The sequence below is a fragment of the Patagioenas fasciata genome, chromosome 1, assembly GCF_037038585.1.
Source record: "Patagioenas fasciata isolate bPatFas1 chromosome 1, bPatFas1.hap1, whole genome shotgun sequence".
NCBI lineage: Eukaryota > Metazoa > Chordata > Aves > Columbiformes > Columbidae > Patagioenas > Patagioenas fasciata.
The window spans coordinates 127,222,934-127,248,601 of NC_092520.1; the positions used below are offsets into that span (position 1 = coordinate 127,222,934).

The window sequence follows — 25,668 nt, forward strand, 5'->3', positions numbered from 1 at the left end:
GTATGTAAATTAAAGAATATTTTTATAAATTCATAGACTATAAAAGGGTAAAATTTAATTCTGGTAGACTGGCATGTCCCAAACATGCCAGGGCTGAACAGCTGTCCATGTTTTTCTATTACTAGCACGCCTTCTTTGAAATGTAATGTGAGGAAAAAAAAAAATCCAAGTGGCTACAACATGCTACTGCCTTCTCAAATTTCTCATGCTGTTAGCTTTCAAATTCAGTCTGCAATGCCATCATTGAATTATGTTAAATGAATAAATTATAGAACACATGTATTTGGGCATTCTCTAACTGGCAAGTAATTATGAATTTTTAACTCTAAAATATCTTCCAAGAGCATCTTCACAATGCGAATTAAATAAATCAATGTTTTATACCAAAACTGAGAACTATGAAGCTGCTGACAAGAATCAACTGCAGAACTTTCAGATTCCATCTCAGAATACCTGCACATGAGGTATGAGCTTGCACATTGTTATGAACCAATCACTCAGAAGGGACAGACACACACTTTGTCAGAAGGCTACATAGGTATTTGCTAGACATGGATAGAGTGACAGAACTCAGACTTGAACCTCAAAATGTCCTGTACTGATTAATGTAAACAAATACAAAACCAAAACTAGAGTAAATCTCAGTGACCTGATGACCAAGTTAACTGTAGAGCTACGGTGGGTTAGCAATTCTTGTACAACTTCATAGATTTAAGTTTTTAAGGCTTTGTGAAGGAAAATAAACCCTAAGCAAAGTAAAAGCAAAGTAACAGATATCAATATTGACAGAAGGAAAACTGTTAGTGTACTATATGTGATGTGTACTGGACTGGATCCCGCATATTTGCACAGAAAAGTAGGTTCCACAAGAAACAGGTGAGCTGCTTCAGAAATACACTATTCTTAGAGCACCTGTCTACATATGAAACACTGATTGTTTTTCAAAAGTAGCAGAATTTTTGTCTCAGCCATATCCCGCAGATTCATGTCACCTAATCTGTCTGTTCTCTGTTGCTAACTGGAAGAATGAATAAATGTGATTGTACTACCTTAAGGGAATGCTGCAGCTTTTCTCTTAGTTCGTCACTGAGTGCCTTGTATTGGAATAACTGACGTATTTGCAGTTTCTTAGGACATTTTCGTACAGGCACTGGCAAGTTTGTCGGCTCACTGGATCCAATGCAGAGACCCCTCCAACTACATGTTCTGATTGAGGGATCTGTGATCATCCTCTGAACACAGACAAGAAGAAGCAAAAGAGCAAGAGGTTACTCATATTGCTGACTAAATGCAGATATCAGCAACATGTATATCAGCTGAAAAGTACAGGCGCGCCTTATAACATCATAGACCTAGACAATAAAGTCAGTAGTTCCTAGGGCACAATTTATCCATTCTAAAAATTCATCTGCCAAAATTCATCTGGCATCACCTTACTGAGAATAGAAGCAGCCCAAGGTGACCACATTCTCCTGATGCAGCCTGCTCCTGGCTTAGACTGCTTATTAAACCAGACTTAACAATGTCACATTGCTTAGAGCTCCATTTCCCCACTGTGACAAACAACTATTGCTTAAGCAGCAAAAGACAGTTTTGAAACAATTATACCTCAAGAGAAGAAAATGTGTCCTGGGTCCTTGATTGAAGATTCGGAGGAACAATACTCTCTGGTTCTTTGTTCATTACCCAGGGGGAGGTTTCAGCCAAAGGGCGGAGGATAGTAATACTTAAAACACCTGGTTCAAAGACACATTTTGCTAAGAATCAGTTCAAATCCAAAAACAGTGGACAAGTGTCTCAAACCTCCAGAAAAATATACTTACCTAGGAATAAAAATCCCTTATTATCAAGTAGTAAAACTCCATGTGAAAATGCTATACTTGTGGCTACAGATAATATTGGACCACTGGGGTGGCTATAGAATAGTTGGACAACTTCTGATTACTCAGACCATGTTTAACAACAGACTGCCTATGCTACTTGTTTTGAGTCTTGGGTAACAGCTCAGTTTTACAGTGTCTGGAGTCTCCCAAATAAGGAAGAGCAGACCACTGACCCATCTTTACTGAACGCTAATCTCAGAAGAGGTACATCATATTCAGAACAAGCATAATTCTTTATTCTATTTTATACTTCACAATCTGATCAATAAATCATGTCTAATGGAATCCATCCATTATCTATTTTAATTGTTCTGATTAATTTTAATGTTATTGAAATTTTTTTTCCAACCCAACCCCAAATCTATATAATCTACTACTATTTACCACATAGGTGGTTTTCAAAATTGATATTGCTACTGAGCTACTTTGTCACAATCATACAAAATGGTGAACCTTTTTTGTCAGGGCAAACAGAGCTAGTTTTGAGAAAGGTGGAGTATGAAGTCTGGAAAAGCAGATGTGCTGCTATTACAAATCACTACTGCTTGTGAGAAGGTTTTCTTGATGGAGATTTTCACTGGGTGTGTAAAGCAAACTACCCTTATCTTCTCCTCATATCCAGGGGAACCATATGATCCCATCTTTTAAAATACATATTTATTTTCTTTGTATTTAACTGTTATGCAGAGTATTTTATAGAAATAGTATGTCCAGCTAACTTCAGAATGATAACCAAACATTTCAAGATGTGACTTCTTGCACTGCTACTAGAAGGTGTTTGGTGCCATGTACTATTGGCATCCCCTATTTTAGTCATATTTTTCCAGCTTCCTTGTAAATTATATTTATCCTTTCCAACAGCCAGGCTAAGGGTCAACATTCTTCATTGATAAATACTGCCATATGATTAATGAAGACTGTGATATATTCCATGTTTTTTCATAGTAAATACACAGAGAATCTATGCATTTCGTAATTGCTCGTTTGTATGTCTGAGAGTGGATAAAGTTGTTTGTTCGCTTATCCTTTCAGAGTGTCATTCAGTTAATTCTCTGCTTCCCTGAGTTCTTCCACAAGCTCCTTCTTCCCCATGCTTCACTGCCAGAAGTGTGGGCACCTGTCTACATAGGAAAAAACATTTTCAAATTTCCTGTCCATGTAAGAGTTTTGAAACTGACTCCACCTTTGCAAGTATTTGTTTGTCCAAAGAGAAAAGTTTCCTACCTGGACATTCTTGTACAGGATCCTGCAAGACAGCAGTAGCAGGATCACTACAGGCTTCAGCCAGATACTTGTCTATGTCCCTGCTCCGCAGGAGCTCGGATCCAGAGCCATCTGCATAGGCGATGAAGAACCTACACAGCCAGCACACACATTGGACTGTATCAAGAAAAAGGAACTCCAACGTGATGACATTGAGGTTCAAAGATGGAGTACTGAATGAAGGAAGGACAAATCTACAAACTCTGTACAAACACAGTGTAGTGAAGAAAGTGTAAACCTATGAACCCAGTGCAGTTTACCTGGGCGCATGCTCTTCATAAGTGACAGGTTTGTTAATTTCTGGGAATACTGAGGCTGAATTGCTGTCCTCCTTGTCATCAGTGTCAATGCCAGGAACACACACATTTGTGCTGCCATCAGCCATGACCTATAATAGAAATGATATAAAATTACTTCAGTTACATTATGCTTTTAAAACAGTAACTTGCGGCTGAACGGTAATATGACTTAGCCCAGTGAAAGGGACAGAAAAAACATATTTCATGTTGAACAACCTGAAATTCACAGGAAAAAGAAATTAAGAAGAAAACTGAAAAGACAGTGAAAAAAGCAAACCAAACATTTACAGGAAGACATGTCATATCATAAATACTAATATCATATGCTGATATATAATAATAGCTCAAGGACTGTTAGTTATCAAACAGGGCCATCCATGCTTACATTCCACCTTCAACATATGTATCTGCAGGCATCAACAGGCAACTTCATACAAAAATACTCACTTGCTCTTCAAGCCAGGTAACTGTATAAGCAAACAGCCATTGATGTACCTCTGTGAGGTATATATGTATCTAAGTATATACACTGACACACAGAGAAATAGATACACACAAACATATACATATGTCTGTATGCTAATATGTTAGATAATAATTACAGAGTATATACATGTATGCTCCTATATAGGTGTATATACAAATAGAAATGTGCATATACATATGTACAGGTGTGTATATACATATGTACAGGTGTATATATATAAATTTATAGATAAATGTGAATAAATATATACACACATCTATATACATGTTGATATATGAAGAGATATAGATGATATAGATGCAGATCATATACTTACATCTATCTGCCTATAGCTATATATAAGTATATATTTCTAGAGGGGGCCCTTTTCAGGCATTAATTCCCTTTAAAAATATGATCTCAGATAATTTTATGATAATACTGAGGAAATACCTACAGTGTTTTCCTTCTTGAAAATACTATGTGATTATTAACTAACATGCCATTAACATATACACACAACATAACTAACAATGAATAACAACTTAACAAGGAATAATAATGCCTGTAATTCTTAGTGCAGTCAGTTGCCTTTGGAAGATACAGTTTAAACCAGAGTGACTCAAGGGATGGTCCATGAACTGAATCTGACACACCCAGTCCATGCCCTTTTCCATGTAGTCTCCGGTGTGATTAGGACAGAGGAAAAACCAATCCTATTACACCTGCACCTGGCTGCCATCCCTATCAACCATGCAGAAGGTGAGAACTGGAATTGAGGAACTGGACAAAAGTGAATTGTAACAGTGGACAGGACCTAAAAGCTGGATTCCTCACAATAAGAAGTTTAAATCCATGAGTTGTTGCTGGTACTTGTATCCACATGGACACCTGCTCCATCACATAAGCACTTATGCAAAGAAAATGGGGTCCTGAGAGTAAAATTGTGTGAGATGCTGTAAATAAAGCATATGACATTGATGGTAAAACCAATGACACAAGTCTTCCCTACAGTAACTCTTCGTTCTGTGTCCTTTCATACTCCATTAATCTCAACTGCCTTACTACAATACATATCCTCTGAGATCACTGCTCCTACAACACTGCCCCACAGCCTCAAGCTCCTTCCTTTGTTCTCCAAATATCAATTGAGAAAAAGCAGGATGTGCTCATGCCAATGCCAAGCAACTTCTGTACTGCATTGAATTGCCTTGATTTTTTAGAAATTTGATATCTTTGAAATTTCTGTCCCTCAGGTTGATTAGCTCAAAATTTGTTAGGGAGAGAATGACAGCATAGACATGCACAAGCACTATTTCTTCAGCCAAGTTCAAAACTGTATCATAATGCACATGTCCAGGGGAACCTCAGTGCTGTTTCACAGGAATCTAGAAAAATGGTACTGACTACAATTGCAACAATAGAAAGGATACTCGAAGGATGTCACATTTAGCATCTTTAATGAGAACCTTTAATTAGAAAACAGCATGTAGGTCACAGACACTTAGATGATGTTTCCATAACTCAAAACTAAGTACTAAACTAGCTCAAAAATATCTCTTTGGTGAGAAAGGATCACAGCACAATCAGTATGACTTTAAAGACTGAATCATTCCTTTTACAACAATATTTGCCTTACTAGGTAGATTAGAGTGTTTTTATGGACCTTCTGAAAAGCCAATATCCTCTCTCATTTTTAATCCTCATTTGCAGAGGTGATTTTTTGTTATAAGACAAGTCACCCTAGTTAAGGTAACTTTACAGGTTAGATAAATTGTAGACCATGTGCTTTATTTCAATCTCTCTAAAAAGGGGGAAATACCAAAAAAGGGAAACCCATCACATCATCAAGAACATTGCAGAGACCTGATTCAGGAGTTGTTTCTTCTGGCTAGCTAGGCTACTTTAAGAGTAAGTACTATAAGGCTGCAAGCTGTTTTTGAGAGATGTTTTTAAGATAAAATTACTTAAAATGCAGAAACTGGTTTCCTTCCATGTATTTTACCTTGAAAAGATTTCCTTCAGGATCCATCATCTCACAAATGGTGCTGGAAGTGTGCTTCATAACGTATCTCCCTCCTTGTTTCTCCTCTTTCTTGCTGAAGAAAGCATAAGCTTCATGGGTATAAACCACTGAGCAATCTTCATCAATGAAAAGAGAGCCTGTCTTCATGGGTAAAACCTATCACAGTGAGAAGGGAAGAGGTTCAGATCTGAAAGGTGTAATCTTCAGTTTAGAGGTAGCATGAAAATGAAGAACAGATGCAAATCAAGAGGAGAGCTCTCAGACCTTGACTACTGAATCATCCAGTTTTGAGGGACTAGAGGGAGAGTAAAAAGGAAGATGAGTTCCAGGAGTCAGGCTGATGTTGGTCTCTGTAATACTTTACTTAACTTTCATCCTCTTGGTCACATTCTTCTGTACACACTCTAAAAGTTTCATGTCCTTCTTACACTGAGGGGACCAAAACTGCACACAGTGCTCCATGTGAGGCCACACCAGTGCAGAGCAGAGTGGGACCATCACCTCCCTCGTCTGGCTGGCAATGCTGTGCTTGATGCACCCCAGGACATGGGTGGCCCTCTTGGCTGTCAGGGCACACTGTTGGCTCATGTTCAGCTTGCCCTTAACCCAACCTCCCAGATGTCTTTCTGCAGGGCTGTTCTCCAGCCTTTCATCCCCCCAATTTGTATGTATAACCAGGATTACCCCACCTCAGTTGGAGAATGTGGTACTTGCTCTTGTTAAACTTCAGACAGTTGGTGATTGCCCAGCTCTCTAGTCTACCCAGACCTCTCCGTAAAGCCTCTCTACCCTTGAGGGAGTCCACAGCTCCTCCTACTTTAGTATCATTGTCAAATTTACATAAGCTACATTAAATTCCCGTGTCCAGATAATGTGTAAATCACTAAAGAGCACTGGATCTAAAATTGAGCCCTGGACAACTCCACTGGTGACTGGCTGCCAGTCTAATGTAACCCCACATATAGTAACTCTTTGAGCCTGACCTGTGAGGCAGTTGCTCCTCCGAGGTATTACAGACTTGTCTAGCTGTGTGCATTACATCCAGAAGAATACTGTGAGAGACAGTCTCAAAAGCTTTGCTAAAAGAAAAAAAATCTCAACATCTACTGTCTTCCCTTGGTCAACTAAGAGGGGTGACATTGTCATAAAAGGAAATTAAGTTAGTTAAGCAGGACTTTCCCCTTATGAACCTATACTGGGGATGATCAATGACTGTATTATCTCTCAAGTACTTCTCAGTAACTCCTAGAATAATCTTCTCTACAATTTTACCAGGCACTGAAGAGAGACTGACAGTCCTATAATTACCAGGGTTTTCCTTCTTACCATTCTTGCAAACTGGGACATTTGTTAGCTTCCAGTTGACGGGGACCAATAATATCTGAATATTGGCAGAGTATAAAAGAGATGGAATCATAGGATTTGTGAAGGCTATAGAGAACAGAGTTAAAATAGTCAAGGTGAAGACACTGATGGCAGGGAACTCCGAACACAAAGATACCTTTCACTGTCAAAACAAAAAATAATTCCCACCTGATATGTTCCCTGTGGCTTTGCTATAATAGATGTCCCATCTCCAAAGATCGTACAACAGGTACCGTCCTCACAGTTTGTTATAACAGTAGCAAACTCTGGATTCTCTACTCGAATACATTTCACCTTCCTTGTGATGGCTTCTGAGGGTTCATCTAAGAATTAATACAGAACAACTAGACAGGAGCACATGAACCATGGAAAAATCTTAGGATTTGCTTTTTCTCTCATAAGGCTGGACCTTTGACGTCTCAGTAAAAGACCTTCAGGCTTTATACCATCCTTTATCACATAATTTTCTGTTAGGTAAACAATATACAAACTTCAAATTTTTGGACTGTGCACTGAATATAGGAAAATTCAACAGCAAAAAATGTCTATAACCATCTGTGGCTGGTGTGGTCAGGAGAGTACTCTCTAACTTATAAAGTACAGTACTAACTGTAATGATCTATATATTTGTAACATACAACCTGGACCACAGAAATTTTTGATACCTATGATACAAGCCCCAAGATGGGAAGAAATTCCTTTTCAGCAGCAGAATTTGGGGAACACAAATGAAACTGGTATGCTAACCTGGCCATTGCCTTCTCACGGAATAGACACCCCAGCTCAAGGCTGTTGTTTTGATTTTTAAAATTCCTCAGGGAGGTCATCCACAACGAGAACTTTCTACTGTGTTTGAACACAACAGTTCTGACACTCACACAGTAAATATACACTTTGTGTTAATTACAGATCTTATTCAGCAACTGAACTAAGTATACAGAATATACTACCAGCCAGAGGAAACATAGATGACCATTAGCCCCACTTGCTTCAGGTGAATGTAGTTTTACTTCTACTAGGTGTGGCACTTTCCACAGCCATGTTCAATCAAATTTTGAATACCTACAAGGCTGGTGAGTCCATGGCTTCTCTGGAGAATATGAGGATGCCCTGGTCCTTATATACCTGTTCAGTTAAGACTCAAACAAGCTTTCTTGTTTTACCAAGATAGGTGGAGAGCAGGCAATGAATACTAGAACTTGGACACTGTGGTCTCATGGTAAAGATGGGTCATGTAAGTATATACACGGAAAGAAGGGAATTTGCTTCTTTGCTACAGTGCAATTTTTGCACCCAATACTGATGAAAGAAAGATAAAGCAGACAAACTAAGCCTATACTGCTCTAGGTGATTTGTTATCTAGGCTATTGGTATGACCTATCTTTAGTATATTTTGACAATTATGTGCTTCATAAGGCACACCAGGGATAAGTGCTCCTCTTTTGATTTTACCTGTTTCTTCACTATCTTCTTGTATAAAAAGCTCTTCACAGTTTTGATAAAAAGTCGTGATCCTAGTACCATCAGCATGATCACATACTCTGCTGCCATCCAGCTTCTCAACAATTATCACTTCATCATCTCGTACAGTCATAACCTGAAAGAATGAAGGAATGCTCATTTATATTAGCTCTGTGATGCTTTTAAGAGCAACAGCAGTAAAACTAGGCATCACATACCAAAACTCCAATGAAGCTAGACTACTGCAACTTTATCTACTTCAGAGACTGAGGACTTGCATTTTCTTCAAATTCTAAAGCTTTTTTATTAGTAAAAGTGTAATAATACAACCTGTAGGATATGTGTTGAAAGAACAAATCCTACAACCTATATGATGGCAGTCCTCTCTCTTAGCATATTACACAGTGCTATAATAACACAAAAATATTAATACCGTTCCATCAGCTGGGTCAGTTGCATGATAGATTAAGAGTGGCTCCAGATCCATTTGCTTTGCTCCCTCAGTGCCCACTCGAATGCCTGATGGAGTTGTTGTTATCCAGGTTCCCACCTGGTTCTCCTTAGGTTGCTCAGAACCATCCAGATCCTGAACAGTGTTTTCTAATAACTTGTCCTTGTTTTGGTGTGATATACTGTTTCTATTACTGACTTTTCCTACAGAAACAAAAATTTCTCTGTCAGACTTGGTATTCTCTAAGGCAAAAGACAAAATCAGTAAAGTGAGGAGTTTCTGTGAGTATTGGTTTTGACAGAATTGAAAGAAGATTTATCAGGCTGGAGGGAAATTACAAATGCTGTTACTCAAAGGTGTGCCCTTGAACTAATCTTATTTAATGTGTTCATTAAAAAAAAAAAAAAAAAAAAACAGCATGCTAATGATATCCGATTATAACATGGCTTCGGAAGGTACCATCAATATAAAAGAAAATCTGAATGGATTACAGAAGAAAAAAACATCCAAAACTGTCCCCTGAGCTTGGAGATTAAAGTAATAGGAATTTGATACAGCCTATTGGAATGAATTTTAATGTGAAAAGAAATAAAAATAACTTGTACTTCAGCCATAGAACAAAAGAAAGACCTGGAGGTATCATCCATAAAGAATGACTACAAGTTATCAGCATGAAAATATGGTGACAAAAAAGGCAAACGCAATCCTATGATGCATCAGAAGAAAAGGGATGGAGATTATACTGTGCAAGTTAATGGAGAGATCTTTTAAGAATGTGATAGAGAACTCTGGTTTCCCATATGCAAAAAAAAGGAACTTAGACTAAGTGTATGCATGGTCCAGAGAGGAATCAAAAGGCCTACAGCATATACACATGAGAGGAAAAAAAAAAAAACAAAAACAACAAACCAAAAAAAAAACCCCAAAAAAACCTCTTCACTATAAGTTTGTCAAGACTAAGCAGTGGAGAAGAAAAGGGAAAAAAGTGATCACAAATAAAGGACAAGGAATTAAGGATATACACAGGCGATAGGTACTGAGACTGAAAACAAGAAGAGAGTTTGTCAGAGAAGTTCTCAAACATCCTTCTAGTTATTCTAAGGAATACCCTAAGAACAAGGACTGGACTCGATGAGTCAGAAGGTCTCTTTTTGATAAACTTCTCTCTTTGGCAGCAATTTGTATTCACATACTTCCAATAAATTATAAATTACTATTATGACAGGCGATAATTATTCTTTGCACAAAGTAGCACTGACAGCGATCTTGGACTACACCCTGAGCTAAGAGGTAAACTTTTATTTGGTTCTTTCTCAGTCAAACAAAATAAGGTAAGAATGGTTATAGTGGCATGGACCACAAGCCCATACAAAAAAATTATAATGACCAATAGTAGATGCCTTGGAATACATACAAGAAAGAAAAATATGGTAAGTCCTCTTTGAGAGAAGCATTTCTCAATACCATGACTAAAAACCCTGTAACACATAAGTAAGCATTTGACACTAGTGTAGTTACAAGGATTTCTTTTAAAAAACTGTGTTGAATCACCCTGCTACTGATGTATTATAGTTTTTACACATCCTTTTACTTATTATAATCCTTGCACGTATAAGAAAAAGAAAGCTGGAGGAGGAGAGAAATTTAGCAGTGTGCAATAGCTGAATACAGATAAAATTCCATTTTCACACTGGTAGAATTTTCAGACTAAAGAACAATGCCCTTTATTAAGTACCATTAGCCCAGCTAATTTTAAATCTGTCCATTAACACTGAAGATGTTACCTTTCTTAGTGCTGGTCTCAGGTAAAGGCTCCGGTTCTGGTAGTAGTTGTACATTATCTGGAATAGTAGGTGGTGGTAGGACAGGGCCAGAATCAGGACTCCTACTTATTGTGCCATCAGCAAACAGAATCTACAGAAATCAGGCATATACTAGAGGTTAAATAACTTGAAACATCAATAGAAAGTCTCAAAAGAATGTTGCAAATGCAAAAGTCACTAGAATATTGTGGGTGATGGAGGGGGAAGAAGTACAAACTCTCAGAATGAATACGAGAAATAAAGAAGCTATCTCAAAAAGAAAGGGCTGCTGATTGCTGCAGTTCACCTATATAATTAATGGCAACTCTATTAGTAACAAATAGGCATTATAAAAGTAAAGATTCAAGATTATTCTTTGGCTATTTAAATGGTCAAAGGCTGATGACTTAATTTTTTGTAGCAGTGGTAATAAATCTGCATCACTGTATTGATTTGTATTCTAGGACTGCTGCTACTTTATTTAGCGATCAAGACAACTAACAAAAAGAAGTAAGGGTTATTCATCTTATTATAGCTGGTTTCTGAGATCTATTGTCCATTACACTCAACTCTTGATATGCATGTTCCCTGTGTGTCAGGGACTAACCGTCCCTGAATTCATTTACAAATACAGTACAGATGTTCTAGGGAGAAGACAATGTGGAAAACAAATAGACAATACACAGAAACATCTCAAGAGCTACAGACACTGTAAGGTAATTCACCCTTCTTTTTCAAATGCTTATCTATATGCAGTGCATTCTTGATGCATCACAAACATTAAGTTAATGTAAAGAAGGATGCACTCATAATCTGCTTACACAAAGACTATGGTACAATCATGTTAGGCACGTAAGACTTACACTCTTCTGTCAGGAGACAGTATGTTGAGAATACATAGACATATAGCAGCTAGCTTCTTTGCATACTTCTGAAATGGATATGTTTCTCAGAAATTGTGGTGAAATGGTTTAACATCTAAGGTAATGCATGAATGTAAAGAACATGTACTAGGAGCTGTGGTCTACTTAGGAAAAAAAAAATTTGAGGAAATAAGGAATGTTGACAGTTTCTGAGTAAAAACCTATGACTCATCTTTTCTTCTGTTTGCTAACTACACATAGAGTCTTAGACTATAAGAAAGACAGTTGCTTGTAGATTGATTACAATATCTGCAAAGATGGTATCTAGCCTATGGCACCTTAAAGGTACCAGAATTCCAGGCAACCTAAATACATGTAAACAAGGTACTTAGAAATAGAAAGTCTTTTTGATGAAAATTTAGAATATCTAAAGGTGTGTGTAGGACTGAAGAATAATAGTTCAGCTCTTTTCTGGATCCTATATGATTGTTCAGATGACTGAAAAAAATATATTGATACTTCTGTGTTGTCAAAAACACTCAAAGCCCAACTAATCAACTTCAGATGTTTAAGTCTAAAAATGTAGTTCTTAAAACCATATTCAGCTATTTCTTAACCTCATAGTTGCCTAAAATCTTCACATACCTAAAATTTTCATCATTAAAGCTCCCTATGAGCCTTTAGTTCCAATTCTGAACAAAGCCAAGAGCATTTTAGTTTTGACATGGCTGCATAACTCAGTGGTTACTTAACTCCTTCAGCTACGAACTGGACACTTCTCTATCTCAGTTGACAAACACAAGTTCAAGGTTTGAACAGAGATTTCTTTCAATGAATTTTACTAAACATACCTGGGTAGATCCATCCATCATGTACTTTATGACAGTTCCTTGACTGGTGATGACTCTTGACACCTCTTGTTCTGCTTGCCTTGCCACAGGTAAATATAGATGAGAGTTCTTTACCTTTTGAGGATAACTTTGCCTAACCAGAATTTCTAGAGTAGGCTGCTTGGTCTGTTTTCTTTTAGTGTCTTCATGCTTTATTTCACCTTCTGTAACCTCATGTTCCCTCTCTCTATTTTCCATAACGTCTTCTTCCTTTGCTTCATTTGCTTTGGCCTCACCATTCTCAATCTCTTCTTCTTTGGCTTCACTTGCTTTGACCTCATTTTTCTTTACCACCTCTTCCTCAGCTTCTGCTGTAGTGGCTTCACCTTTCAAATCTGAAAACAAATTCTGAATTACTTAATACTGTGTAGTATACATTCAAACAGTGCTAAACATCCAGCAACTTGGTGTCTACAGAAGGTGTGAAAGTTTAGGTAAGACTTGGCTTTCTCTGTAATCCATAGAGTAAGGGACAAGACTGTTTTTCAGAGCAGACATCTACTCAGAAACTCTGCATCCTTCTGCAGAGGTGTCTGTCTTTCCAAAGGAAAATAACAAAAATTGAAGACTGATTTATTACAGATTCTGAACTTTTGAAAAACTGGCATTAGGTGAGAGGAATTTCCTAACTGCCCATAAAGGTGAAAAAAGCTACTGAGTTTCACAAAGTTTGAGTTTGTATAGAAACTGAAGTTACATATTTTGTTGATGTAAACAAATAAGGGATTTAGATTAAATTATAGCAGTGTGTTCAGTGAGCTAATAATTATGGTAGTTGTGTCAAAAGAATATGTGTTTGTAATAGCTCTGTTCACTTCAACTATTCAGCTTTTCAACTTACACTCTTTGCCCAACTATTTATGTTTGAAAACTCTCTGCATCTTCTTTACTTCATATCAGATCAATCAGAGCATATTTACCCTAAACTGGCAAAATCTGCCAAACTGGCTGCATCCACAGGGGCACCACTAGCAGAGATGTAATCTTGCCACTCTACCCAGCACTTGTCAGGCTGCGTTTGGATTACTGTATCCAGTTCTGGTCCCCACAGTTCAATAAAGATGCAGACAGATTGGAGAACGTCCAAAGGAGGGCCACAGAGATGATCAAAGGGCTGGAGAACCTGTCCTATGAGGAAAGACTGTAGGAGTTAGGTCTTTTCTCCCTGCAAAAGGCTCAGGAGGGACCTCATCACAGTACTACAGTACTTAAAGGGCACTTACAAAGAGGGTCTGTGTTCACAAGGAGCCACATGGAGAAGACAAAGGGCAAGGGGTATAAGGTGCACCAGGAGAGGTTTCATCTTGATATAAGAAAGACATTTTTTTACAGTGAAAACAATCATTCACTGGAACAATCTCTCCAAGGGCATGGTAGAGACACCATTGCTGAAGGTTTTCAATATGTGATTGGACACACTGCTAGAAAATCCCTTTTTCACAAAAGGCTGGAGCAGATGATCTTCTGAGGTCCCTTCCAACCTAGGCTGTTCAATGATCCTATGATTTTAATATGAAAAGGAAAGAGATGTCTGAGAAGAAAAAAGATCAATTCAGATCGATGTGGTTTCTTCCCCCCAAAAAGCAATACATTCAGCTCTCACACGATTATAAATTTGTGTTGGATCCTTGTTTACCATACTACATTTGTTAATGCTATTTAATATAAATTTCTTAACTTTTATTAATTCATATACATTGGACTTACCACTTCACTGGTTTCTAAGAGGTATTTGTTTCATCAGTTGCCAGGAAGACAAATGATTCTGCTGTTTTTTATGCAACAGCTCAGGCATAGTAGGTGTTGGAATTACTGCTAGCACGTACTTTCTGTGTCTGATTAATGTGGCTTATTCCTGGATATGAGCACTTCTGCAATTGTGTTGATCTGTTTTCACATACTCAATAGCTCCCGAGCTGGACAGATGTATTGTACATAGGCATTAAATGACATCTGTGAGTGGCTGTTTTTAAAACTGACCAGATGACAACAGCAAAATTCACATTCGTCTGGTTCAAAACCTAGTGGTATGACTACAAAACCCCAAGATATACTACAGTTTAGAGTATATAAAGATGAACTTTGTGCTGGTTTTCAAAAACAGTGGGAAATGGAATAATTGTCAGGCACAGAGACATACAAGTATCTATATACCCTATCGGTGTTCAAAAGAAAACTCAACAATAAGATTTACTATGACCATTTTCTCTGTGTGTACCAAATGGCATAAATCAAAGGACTTCTGTGAATAAATTCTTGTTTGAAACTGACAGTATCTTCTAGAAAGGTAACAAAACCTGGCTGTAAAATATCCAGTAGCAAAGAGTCCATTACAACCTGGGTTAGTTTTGTTAATGGTTCTTACCCTTAAAAGATGAGTATAGCTTAAATTTAATATAAAGCACTACTTTTCAGTTTGAAGCCCCTGAAATTTGTAATATCTTTGCATACTGTGTTCACAAGCTCTCACCAAAATTCTCTTTCATTTGTACTCCCATACTGGCACCAGTGACTCCTTTGACCTTTTCTTTGGTTATTAAATCTCTGGTGACATAAGCTCACTGTAAGATACACCTTCCAATGCTTTAATTGTTCTTGTCACTCTCCCCTGAATCTTTCAAAATATGAATGTGTCTTGTACACTTAAGAACAGTACATACAATTCCAAAGGAGATGCAAATATAGGTAATGTAATCATCTTCCTGTTATCATTCAAGATTCCCTGAAATATATGCTTTTATGAACTGAATTTGCTCATTCTTCTTTAGTATTCTAATATACACGCATCTTCAACTGATTATCCAACATGACTCCCAAGTGCTTTTTAGGGTTGCTCCTTCCCTGCCCCAATGTGTTATGTCCAACAGCTTGCAGTTCTGGATTTTACATTTGAATTTAAACACATTATTTATGTTGCAAATAGTATTAAATAGACATTATGGCAGACTTAGCAATCTGAGACATTAAAAAATTCACATTGTCACATCTAAACCCATCAAAGCAGAAATTGTTTTCTTCTGTAATTTTAGCTTCTTTTAAAATTCCTTAATATGCAGTGCCTCAGGAAACTAACCTCCAAAACTTGCACCAAGGAAAGTTAATGCCAGTCCGTTGGGACAGGAGACATTCAAACTTGGGAAAGCAAGAGCATCTGACATCACTTGTGTTTGGGAAGCTGATTCTTCTGTTTCCATCTACAGAATGAAACAGGAATTAGTTTTATTCCACATTTTAAAAGAATGAAGAAAAAAGTTAGATCACAAATTTCAGTTGTAAATTAAACATTTTTAAAAAAGTGCTTTCTACCACTCATTTTTAACATTTTGAGAGTTTATGGATTCTGAAGTGGAAATGTTGGCTTATTTTCTTTGATCGAGCTATCTTCTTTCATTGCTGTTTATTAATCCTTGAAGAACAACCCTTCCTAACTTCATTCATTTTGCTGAGTCATTATTTTATCTTGTGGACAGTGTCAAGATGAGATGACATTAAATGGATAATGTGAGGCAGAACAGCATGAAATAATTATTGAAGTTGCACATCAGTTATTTTAAAATAAAAGAGCACAAAAGATAAATAAAGCAGTACTTCCAGTCTGCTGCAAATACAGCACTGATTTAAGAAGGGGACAGGAAGGAATGTCTGGAAGTCAAAAAGCGTAACCCTCTTTTTGCAGTGCAGTACCCGCAACTGGACACAATACTTCAAATTGGGTTCTGCTAGCCCTGAATGGAAAATAACTTCACATATTTAGCAGGCTATATACATGTTTATTCACCTCGATGTGGTCTTTGCCCTTCTCACAGCAAGATGGCATTGTTGACTTATATATCTCTTGTGATCCACTGCAACTCTCAGACCTTCCTCTGTAGAACAGTTTTTGACAGAACTGTTACCCATTCTTGTAGGTATATGTTGATTACTTAGATGTAATTGTAGAACCTACCACTTATTCTTACTGAGTTGTGTCCTATTTTCCAGATGACGATCCTGTGAATTTGTCAAGTTTGCTTCGTATTCCAACCCTGTTCTCCAGAATACTGGCATACTCACACAGCTGGATGTTGTATGCACTAATATGGATACTCTCTATTCAAAGACATTCTAAACCAAATAGTAAAAAGCCTTTTGGAAGAAGAGGAGGAACTTAGATGTCCTCCTGACAGAATTTTAATGTTAGGGGTATTTGTTTGAATAGGGTTAATTTGTACCACACAATTGCTGTATGTTATGCTGAACGCTGTTAGGCAACTCCCTACACTGTTTCCCATGCTCTTTAAATACCCAGCTAAACATCTTGAAATGAGGTCAGTAGGACTTTTTCTGGATATGGACAGAATCCATGTTGAAACAAGACCCACAGCACTACTTTATCTGCTTAGTACCACAGAAGCAGCATAGGTACATCATGTTTAGAGAGTCTTCCAAGGCTACTTGTGCAGCCCTCAATATGTGTTCATTCTTGTCTTTTGTATTGCCCTCTCCTCTCTTTTGCTTTGTAATGCAAACTATCTCCAGTTTCTGATTAACCTGCACTGCATTTAACCCTTCATTTCCATATTGTCCATTCTACCTCTGACAGTTCAGGCCAGCTCAGCAAACAGAATTACAATGTCCATTCAACCTCCCTCGCCAAGGGAGCTGAGAAGATAACCCATATTCCTCTGGTAAGGGCAGAGCAAGAGTGATTTTGAGAAAAGTGGACAAAAGTAACCAGAGCCAACGAAGGACCAGTTTCCCAAGGCATAGTTCTGAAAAAGAAACAACAGCAGGTGATGAACCTTTTCAGGGCAGTACCCTAGAAAATGGTAACAAGAACTGAAGTAGAGTTTCATGAAATGACTCTGGAGTTGGAAGCCACCATAGCTGGATGAACTAGTGTTAATTTTCGATGAAGAAATTCTGAAGAGCAGTGCAAAAGAAAAAACAGTGCAGGAAAAGACAGTAGACCTGGTACCACTCATGTACTTTACATAGCACCTATCAGCCTACGGAATAAGCGGAACATAAGAGGGAGGAACGACTTGGTTAATGGAAGATCATGAAAAGTCATGGAAAGTATTAAATGCAGTAGATTGGATTTAAATGTGGCTCAGGGTGAGAACTGGGACATCCTATTAGCAAGTACTTTCTGTATTATTTCAGCCATACTTGATTAAAGATGGAACCAAGTAGAGGTGAAATTAAAACACACTACTATATGCTTTGAATATTTTTGCAGTTAGTCTGGAAAGATATTAAGAACCACATTTAACAAGCACATTATCTAGATATGCTACTGTTTTGTATAACTTGATCAAGTTAAAATGGATAGCTTTATATCATAACTATCATTAAAGAGCTATCTCAGTATGTCTTTGAGAACTCTTCATGTGACTCATACTCTGGCTGATCTGTGAGAACACTGGACCAAATCAACCTCCTGTTGTTGCCTAAAATATTCTGCCAATAATTAGCTATGACCTGAAATAATCTAGGTTAGTCATTTTGCAGAGGGGCACTGTGATCCATTTCTGAACTGATATGGCCTCCCTCATTTATGTGTTTTAATGTCAAAAGGCTTCTCATAGAGCTCTGTGGAGGATATTCAAGATTAAATGCTGTGTATTTCTGATGCACATGGTCATCAGCATGCATTTGTGGAAATGTGTCATTGGTATAATACATGCAAACTGCAGAGCAAGCACTTGCAAAATGGTCTCCGCCAATTTATTGGTTGGTTAGAATTTCCAATGCAGGTTTTGGAAAGCACAGAGAAGTTTTCCTACTTGCTTAAAGTAAAAATCAATTTCTAGAGCTGTTCTAGTCACTGAGATATTAATAATGTAACAGATGTAATCGTAAAGCCAAAATTGACAAATGCGGATCATGAAAGGCATGCTGCTCTACACCATGGAGTCACAAAGTGTAGTAGCTTCATTAACACCTGCCAATATGTACTTCTGAGGACAACCGTAAGAGTAAAGCATATCCTTAGAAGCACCATTGTCCTGGTTTTGTTAAAAACAAGTTTCTCTTTTAGTGAATTTGCCTGTCAGCTAAAGCCTTCATGTTAGCTGCATTTTCCTGGAGAACCCAACACATGTTTTGGTAAACCTAGCAATGGAATGTAAACTTATTGATAAGCACGGATGGACATCTCGCGAGAGGGGCAACGAGAAACTGATGACCGAGAGACTGACCAACTGTGTATGACATTCCATTCACGTGAATACTTCATATAAAAGTGGGAGATCACGAGGATCTCGTGCCTTTTTCCCCTTTTTCCCTTTTTTCCTCATGGCTGACATTAGGAGAGGACCTTGCTGGTTGTCCCTGCGAACTGAGGCCTAGTGACAGACTGAATCCAGCTCCGGTTGGCTACAGAGTCTAATCCAGGACTTTGGGTGCTGGCTCTGCAGTTGCTGAGACTTACAAGATTGGTTTTGTATATTTTGTATTATTTTCTCTATTCTTATTAGTAGCATTAGTAAAACATCTTTAACTTTTCCAACTCTCTTCTCTCTGTCCTTCTTTCCCTCCTGATCGCCTGTCCTGAGTGGGAAGGGGGGAGAGGGAGGGGCAAAAGGGGGAAGTGGGGGGGAGAGGAGGTTAACAATACATCTGCCAGGGTTTGATTGTCACCCCGCAATCTTAACCCTCGGCAACCATAAATTGTTAGGAATTTGTTAAGGCACAGCTCAAAGAGTTGATGTATAGGAATTCTTTGTTTCTTTTTCATGTCATTGGATAATGTCTATTCTCTCACCTTTTCTTCTTGCTTTACTGGGTCATCAGGTGGTGAAGGACCTATTTTGCTACGGCTTGCTTTTGCAGATGGCAGAGCTCTTCCTGATTTTTGTTTGACGGGCTTATCTTTTTTTCCTGAAGCTGATGTAACAGGAGAAACTACGGTTGGAACATGAACAGAAGGGACATCCAGGATTCTTGCTAAGATGGGATCTGTTTCATCATCTAAGGAAGGCAAAAGTAATATTTTTAATGCAATTAAGTTTCATAAATGTTGATGGCCACATTTCATTTTTTAACAAGATTTGGTACGCTAAATTTTACCTTTGAAATAACCTCAGTGCGGGAGTTTATTACTTCGGATAGAAGGACTGAATATTGTTTAGAAAATCTTTCCATAGACTGACTACTCATCAGCCTAAAAAGCATCTTGAAACTATTGTTTCCCATAGGTTGTCACTTGCCTCTCAAAAATAGAAAATACATTTTTAAAAATTACCTTTCACCTCCAGAATACTTAGATAGGTGCAGACATTTTGAACCTAGTATCAAGGAAATGATCACTATTGTTATGCTTTATCATAGGCTGATCCAGCACAGAGGGACTCCAGCAGTTTTGCACTGCATAGCTCGTTTTGCTGTAATGATTCAAAAAGATTCTGATGATCTAGACTTGCTCAGACTCTCCCAATTCTGAAAGGCCAAGCATTAGGGGCAGCCTGCTAAGCATGTTGACAGGAAGGAGTCATGTTGCCTTCCAAAACAATTTCTTGAAACTCAAATTAATACAAACTAAGATTTTCTAGAAAACATTTTTGTTTCAATGAACTTTTCTTTAAGCAGAACAACCCAGCCAGCTACAACGTTCACACATTTTTGAAAGATTTTAAAAATAATTTCTTGCTTGAAGGCAGCCTAAGTCCCACACCTACAACTCATGAAATAGCACCTTGTTTCCCCTCCAGACAATTTAAGCGACTGAATATGTCTATGACCTTTAGCCTGAAAGGAAAATTTAGATCTCCACAAAGATTTTTGAAATCCCCATTTTCATTAGCTGATGCATGCCTGATGCATGAGAATCTGATGCTTTGCTAGGTGACTCTGCTTTTATGTACTAAAATTTATGCTGTGTGGCTTTTGTAGCTTATTGGCAATCTGAGGAAAGACAAATCTGTTCTATTTGTAATATGCTAGAGATATTCTCACCTAATTATACAAAATAGGAGAGCTTAAAATCCTCCATGGGGTCCATTCTGATACACGTTTATTAGACAGCACGACCATGGAATAAACAAGTAGTAGTACCCATCTCCAGGTGGAAGGTGGGAAGAAACAGCTTACTAACAAACTTTGACACAGCTAGTGCTCCACAAACAAGTAGGATAGCCAAAATGAAGGAGTCTGAGGCAACTGTCCAATAAAATCATTAGTGAATGTAATCGATCTTGTCAGATGAGTATAAATAGCCATGTGAAGACCGCAAACTGGGTGTAAGCAAGTTTTTGTACACAGTGAGGGGAGCTATCCTTCCCAGCCACCCACTGTGTGAGGTGGAGCATGCTCAGTTTCAGATGACACTACATGCATGCTGAATTTAGGAATAGATGCTGTTACAGGCTCTTGACCCCTAAGCAAATTTCACCTGCCTCTTTAGAATCATAGAATAGTTTGTGTTGGAAGGAGCTTTCAAAGGTCATCTAGTCCAACTCCCCTGCAATGGCTTTTCAGGTTGCCCTGAAAAATGAAAACACAGTGTCTGAGGGTAACAAAAAAAGAGTGGATTGTTGAGACTGAGGGAAAGAATCTTTAGAAATCCTGAGAGAGATGCGCAATTCCAGGGGACTGTCAGATTAAGGAAGGTTTCTTTCCTCCTGCACACACATACAGATCTCTAGCACTTGGAATTGTACTCTCATGATTTAAACAAGGCACAAAGAGCAAGTGCAAAGCTTCTATAACATCCAGAGGCAAAAGCCCTGCAGATTCACAAAGCAATGAGAAGTGTACTTCTAAGTCTGGTTATAAGGTGGTCTGAAATTAGATTTTGGTCATGCTAGAGAAAACAAATAACTCAAAACTTGAACACATACTAACATTGAATGAAGAAATAAAGATGCATAAAGCTGGCAACAGCCTGAGGCCTTTAGTCATCTTAGCTTCCCTAAAAGAAAGGGGGAAGAGATAAAATGAGAAAAACAATAAGAAAAAAAAGAGAATCAGAGAAGTTCCAGAAAATTATTTCAGCAATGCAGGGAAAATAAATTATTTGCACCCAATTTAACCAATTAGTGGAGAGATACTGTGGATTACACGACATAACCTCATTTGGGTGTTCCTATTCTGGTGGGGAAATTGGACTAGATGATCTTTCGAGGTGCCTTCCAATCCCTAACATTCTGTGATTCTGTGATACCATTCTACACAAGGGATGGATGGCATATGAGAATAGTCTAAGAAAATATGAGAATAGTCCAAGACAGAATAAACACGCACAAGGGGAATTAGCCATAAGCGAGTGATTGTAGAAAAACTGCAAAGAATGCCAGTCAACAGTGCTGCACTAAAGCACAACATGGCAAGGATTATTCTAATGTAGAATAGGATGCTTATGGTACCTGTAAAAAAACCTGACCATCACAGCTGACATATCTCCCTTTTATACCCAAATAAAAGTTTCCACAGTCCACTACATTGTGAATGGTCTCTTGGCCCAAGTTTTAAAGGTATTGTTTTAGTAATTCATTTGTAAAATATATTTGAACAATTAAAACTGAGTAGAGGGTTGAATGGTTTCTCACACTCCACACAAAGAAGCATTCAATTAAATGTTTCTATATTTTAAGAGCTGAAAAATGCTGGGAGTATTTTCTGATCAGAGGAGGGTTTCACTTTTATCTGTATGATGGTTTTGATGACCTTTCAAACATAATGGAAACAAAAAGTTCTTCATAAAAGCAGATGCTATTTTCACTGTGGTTTTGCAAAGCAATTGCTTCCAGTTGGTGAATGTGTTTATTGGAAGGCTGAGAGAAATCCCTCGTTATGTCTGCACAACTGTAACCTAAAGTCCAACTCCTAACGTAAAATGAAAGTTCCATAATCACCTACATAAGTTTACAAAAATATTATTTCTTGGAAAACCAAGAAGACTCCTCAGCAAATCACATTTTCTTTGGCTCAAATTAATCAGCTGATTTTGCCAGGATACTTAATAACACTACTTGCAAGTTTCTCCCTGCACTGCTCTGTTTTCGCAGTAAGTAGAAAAGCATGGAGATCTCCCTCCATTTAGAAATTTGAATTATAGAATATCCTTGGCAATGTAATTTCATCTCGAGCCTAGCTGAAAATTCCCCAACATGTAGTAACAGCTGCTGAGAAAGGGAGAATTGCATGCAACAAATTATTGTGTTAGGGAGTGTATAAAAAAAAGAAAAAAAAAAAAGAAAAAGAAAAAGAAAATAATTCCCCCTATGGGTCTCAAATATCCTCTTCTATTTGCTTACTTTACCTGCTGTCTTCCCTGTAGGTCCATAATAGCTTAGGGACAGCTGGATTCCATTTTCCAAGGTGGCTGAAAAAGATCCAAACTTGCCCACAGCTTTCTTTTGATTTTTCAATTTTCCTTTAAAAAAGATTAGAATTAATTTTAAAGATAGCAACACATGCAGAACCACCTGAGCTGAAAAGCAATGACTGGTGTGAACAGCAGCACCTCAATGTTGATGCCCAAACTGTAAAATAGATTAATATAGGATGGGGAAAATTTTATTCTGCTCCTAGGGTATTGAAAATAACAGTCAGTTTTGTGTAATACAGCTGTGGTTTTTCGTCTACAAATTGCATCCTTATTACCTAGGTGTGTAAAAATAGGTATAATAGCAACAACCAGTGAAAAGTCTGTGAATTTGAACAGCAAAAGAACCTAGTTCTCTTTCCCTACCTGGCTGACAAGAATGCTAAACTGCTCATTTGTATCACATGTGTCCTATGCAGTAATAAAAGTCACTGTCTCTCAAGGTATTGTCACAGGGACTGTACCTTGAAGAGAAAGTAAAATAAAGGAGAAAAAGTTGAGAAATTAGATCCAAAGATATGTCTGGCATTTGTGAAAGTGGATCAGGAGACAAGCTCACTTAGAGCTGCAGGACAAGACGCTGTGTAATAAGTAAGTCATTCTTGAAAACCACATGAACTACGCAAGGTAACAGCCCGAAGACAGTGACACTGGATCCTACTTTGCCTCTAGTTTGACTCCTACTGCCTTAAAGAAACGGTCTGCTGGTAAGAAGAAATTATTGGGGTTTCCAATATGAAGAACAGCTCTTTAAAACTGTGAAGAGTAGCAGAGAAGACTACAAAAGAAGGTTAAGGCAGACACCCAACACCTAGCTGTCTCCCAGTTCTTTCATCAAGGCACACATTTTGAGACCTTGTCTGCTCCCATTTACTGTCTGTCATTGCAATGTTCATTGGTGACTACTGCCTAAAGGATGCTGTTTTGCCATTTTGACTGCATTAAAAACCTACCTAGCCACTGCCAAGTATCAATGTGGATCGATTCTTCTGCCTAGAAAGGCAGCTATTCCTGTTTACACAGGAGGAAAGCCTCTCACTCGTGTCAAGTGAATACAGCCTGCCTCAGATCCTACCAGACTGGTGACTGAAACTACCATTTGGCAGTCCCCAGAATGATACAGGACTGCTTTCAGAAGGGCAGACAAGAAACAACTCACCTGTGTCAGGGATGAAATTATCCACTCAGACAACCTACAATTACATCACTGATGGCAGTTGAAGCCATGGAGAGGACCAAGAGCAGGATGCTTTCTTTCTAACACTGATGAAGATTAATAGAGCTAACACACCTACCAAAGTTACATTTTTCCAACACTCTTCACAGTTAGAGGTTTTGGCAAACATATATACAATATAGTGTCCAACTATATGTGCCAAAAGCACATATAGTGCTTTTGGCAAACATATACATAAATTGTTACAGACTGGCTTTTTTCTTGGAAATACTCTCACCTGGGTTCAGAAAAGATTTGGATGAAATACTTTCTGAGTGTTAGCAACATGTCAGCCAGCAGTAGAAGTTGCTAAACTGCGTAAAAATCTGCAAAGGTCCTGAGGAGGCACTAATGCTATGGTCATCTAATCCACAAAAGGAGGTCCAGTTGGAAGGGGGAAATCTTCCCTTTCAAGGGCAGACATTTATTCTGGTCCCAATGGACCAATTTGTACCTTCTTAGGTTTTCCCAGGCCACATTAAGATCTGATGGAGTACTCCACTAAATAAGAACATTCTTTTCTTAGCAAATGGGGATTATTTTCATTGATTTACTTGCTTTGGAAAAGAGACTGGTTTGCACCTGTTGACCTGTACTGTGCTTCTACACCTTGGTAAGATCTCTCTATATGGTACTTAAGTTGACCAGCTGGATTTTTACTCTGTTTACAGAAAATTGATCTTATTTACCCTCTGCCATTAGTAGGGATTTATTTTCTGGTAGTTGATAAGTTCTGCATTCCATTACTAAATATGTCAAACTGTTAATGGTTTACATCAGTGATGTCAATCCACTAACCTGATCTAATTTGCTGTTCTTCATTAATTACTTGGACTTCGATTTCTTTTAAGTTTTTCTTGGGGTCTGTGATATGAATGAAGAAATTGTGGTTGTCTTTTATCACTTTCACCTTTACAAAAGTTGGACCTGCAAAGCAATGGAATACTATTATTGCTCCTACCAGGCTTCAGAACTGCCCCACACCCAAGGAAACCCTGCATCTGCAACTATAAAGCATGCAAAAAAGCAAATTGCTCAGAAATGGGCTGAATTGCTTAGTAGTAGACCAAGAAGACAAAATTAAGGTTAGCTGAGTTTAGACTAGTTAGTCAAAAACTTCCTGACAATTAGATCGATCTGAGAGGTTGCAGAATAACCTGTTGCTTAGATATATTGCATTTGACTGGACAAATCATTGGAACATGCATTCTTGGAATATCATGCATTGGTTGCCATTGAACAGATAAATGTGAACTGATTTTAATCTACTTTAAATTGTCCGGCACTTTATTTATCTACCAATTGTTAACACACTACGGGAAAGTGTAAACATTAGTAATGATAGAGGCTAACATGGAATTACATACCCTCACA

General features: G+C 37.9%; 1 protein-coding gene across 1 annotated transcript in view; it reads right to left on the reverse strand.

Moving 5' to 3' along the window:
* The window catches only part of SPAG17 (sperm associated antigen 17), a 110,826-nt gene that overhangs the window by 23,565 nt on the left and 61,593 nt on the right, over positions 1 to 25,668 (reverse strand). Inside the window, exons 22-35 of the mRNA XM_065851568.2 lie at positions 25,093 to 25,221; positions 23,013 to 23,126; positions 19,518 to 19,723; positions 15,843 to 15,963; positions 12,731 to 13,104; positions 10,999 to 11,128; positions 9,197 to 9,417; positions 8,755 to 8,899; positions 7,471 to 7,625; positions 5,917 to 6,093; positions 3,407 to 3,534; positions 3,108 to 3,238; positions 1,609 to 1,736; positions 1,050 to 1,232 (exon numbers count right to left, since the gene is read on the reverse strand). Of these exons, the coding sequence (XP_065707640.2) occupies positions 1,050 to 1,232; positions 1,609 to 1,736; positions 3,108 to 3,238; positions 3,407 to 3,534; positions 5,917 to 6,093; positions 7,471 to 7,625; positions 8,755 to 8,899; positions 9,197 to 9,417; positions 10,999 to 11,128; positions 12,731 to 13,104; positions 15,843 to 15,963; positions 19,518 to 19,723; positions 23,013 to 23,126; positions 25,093 to 25,221 (2,342 nt within the window). The remainder of the gene's footprint in view (positions 1 to 1,049; positions 1,233 to 1,608; positions 1,737 to 3,107; positions 3,239 to 3,406; positions 3,535 to 5,916; positions 6,094 to 7,470; positions 7,626 to 8,754; positions 8,900 to 9,196; positions 9,418 to 10,998; positions 11,129 to 12,730; positions 13,105 to 15,842; positions 15,964 to 19,517; positions 19,724 to 23,012; positions 23,127 to 25,092; positions 25,222 to 25,668) is intronic.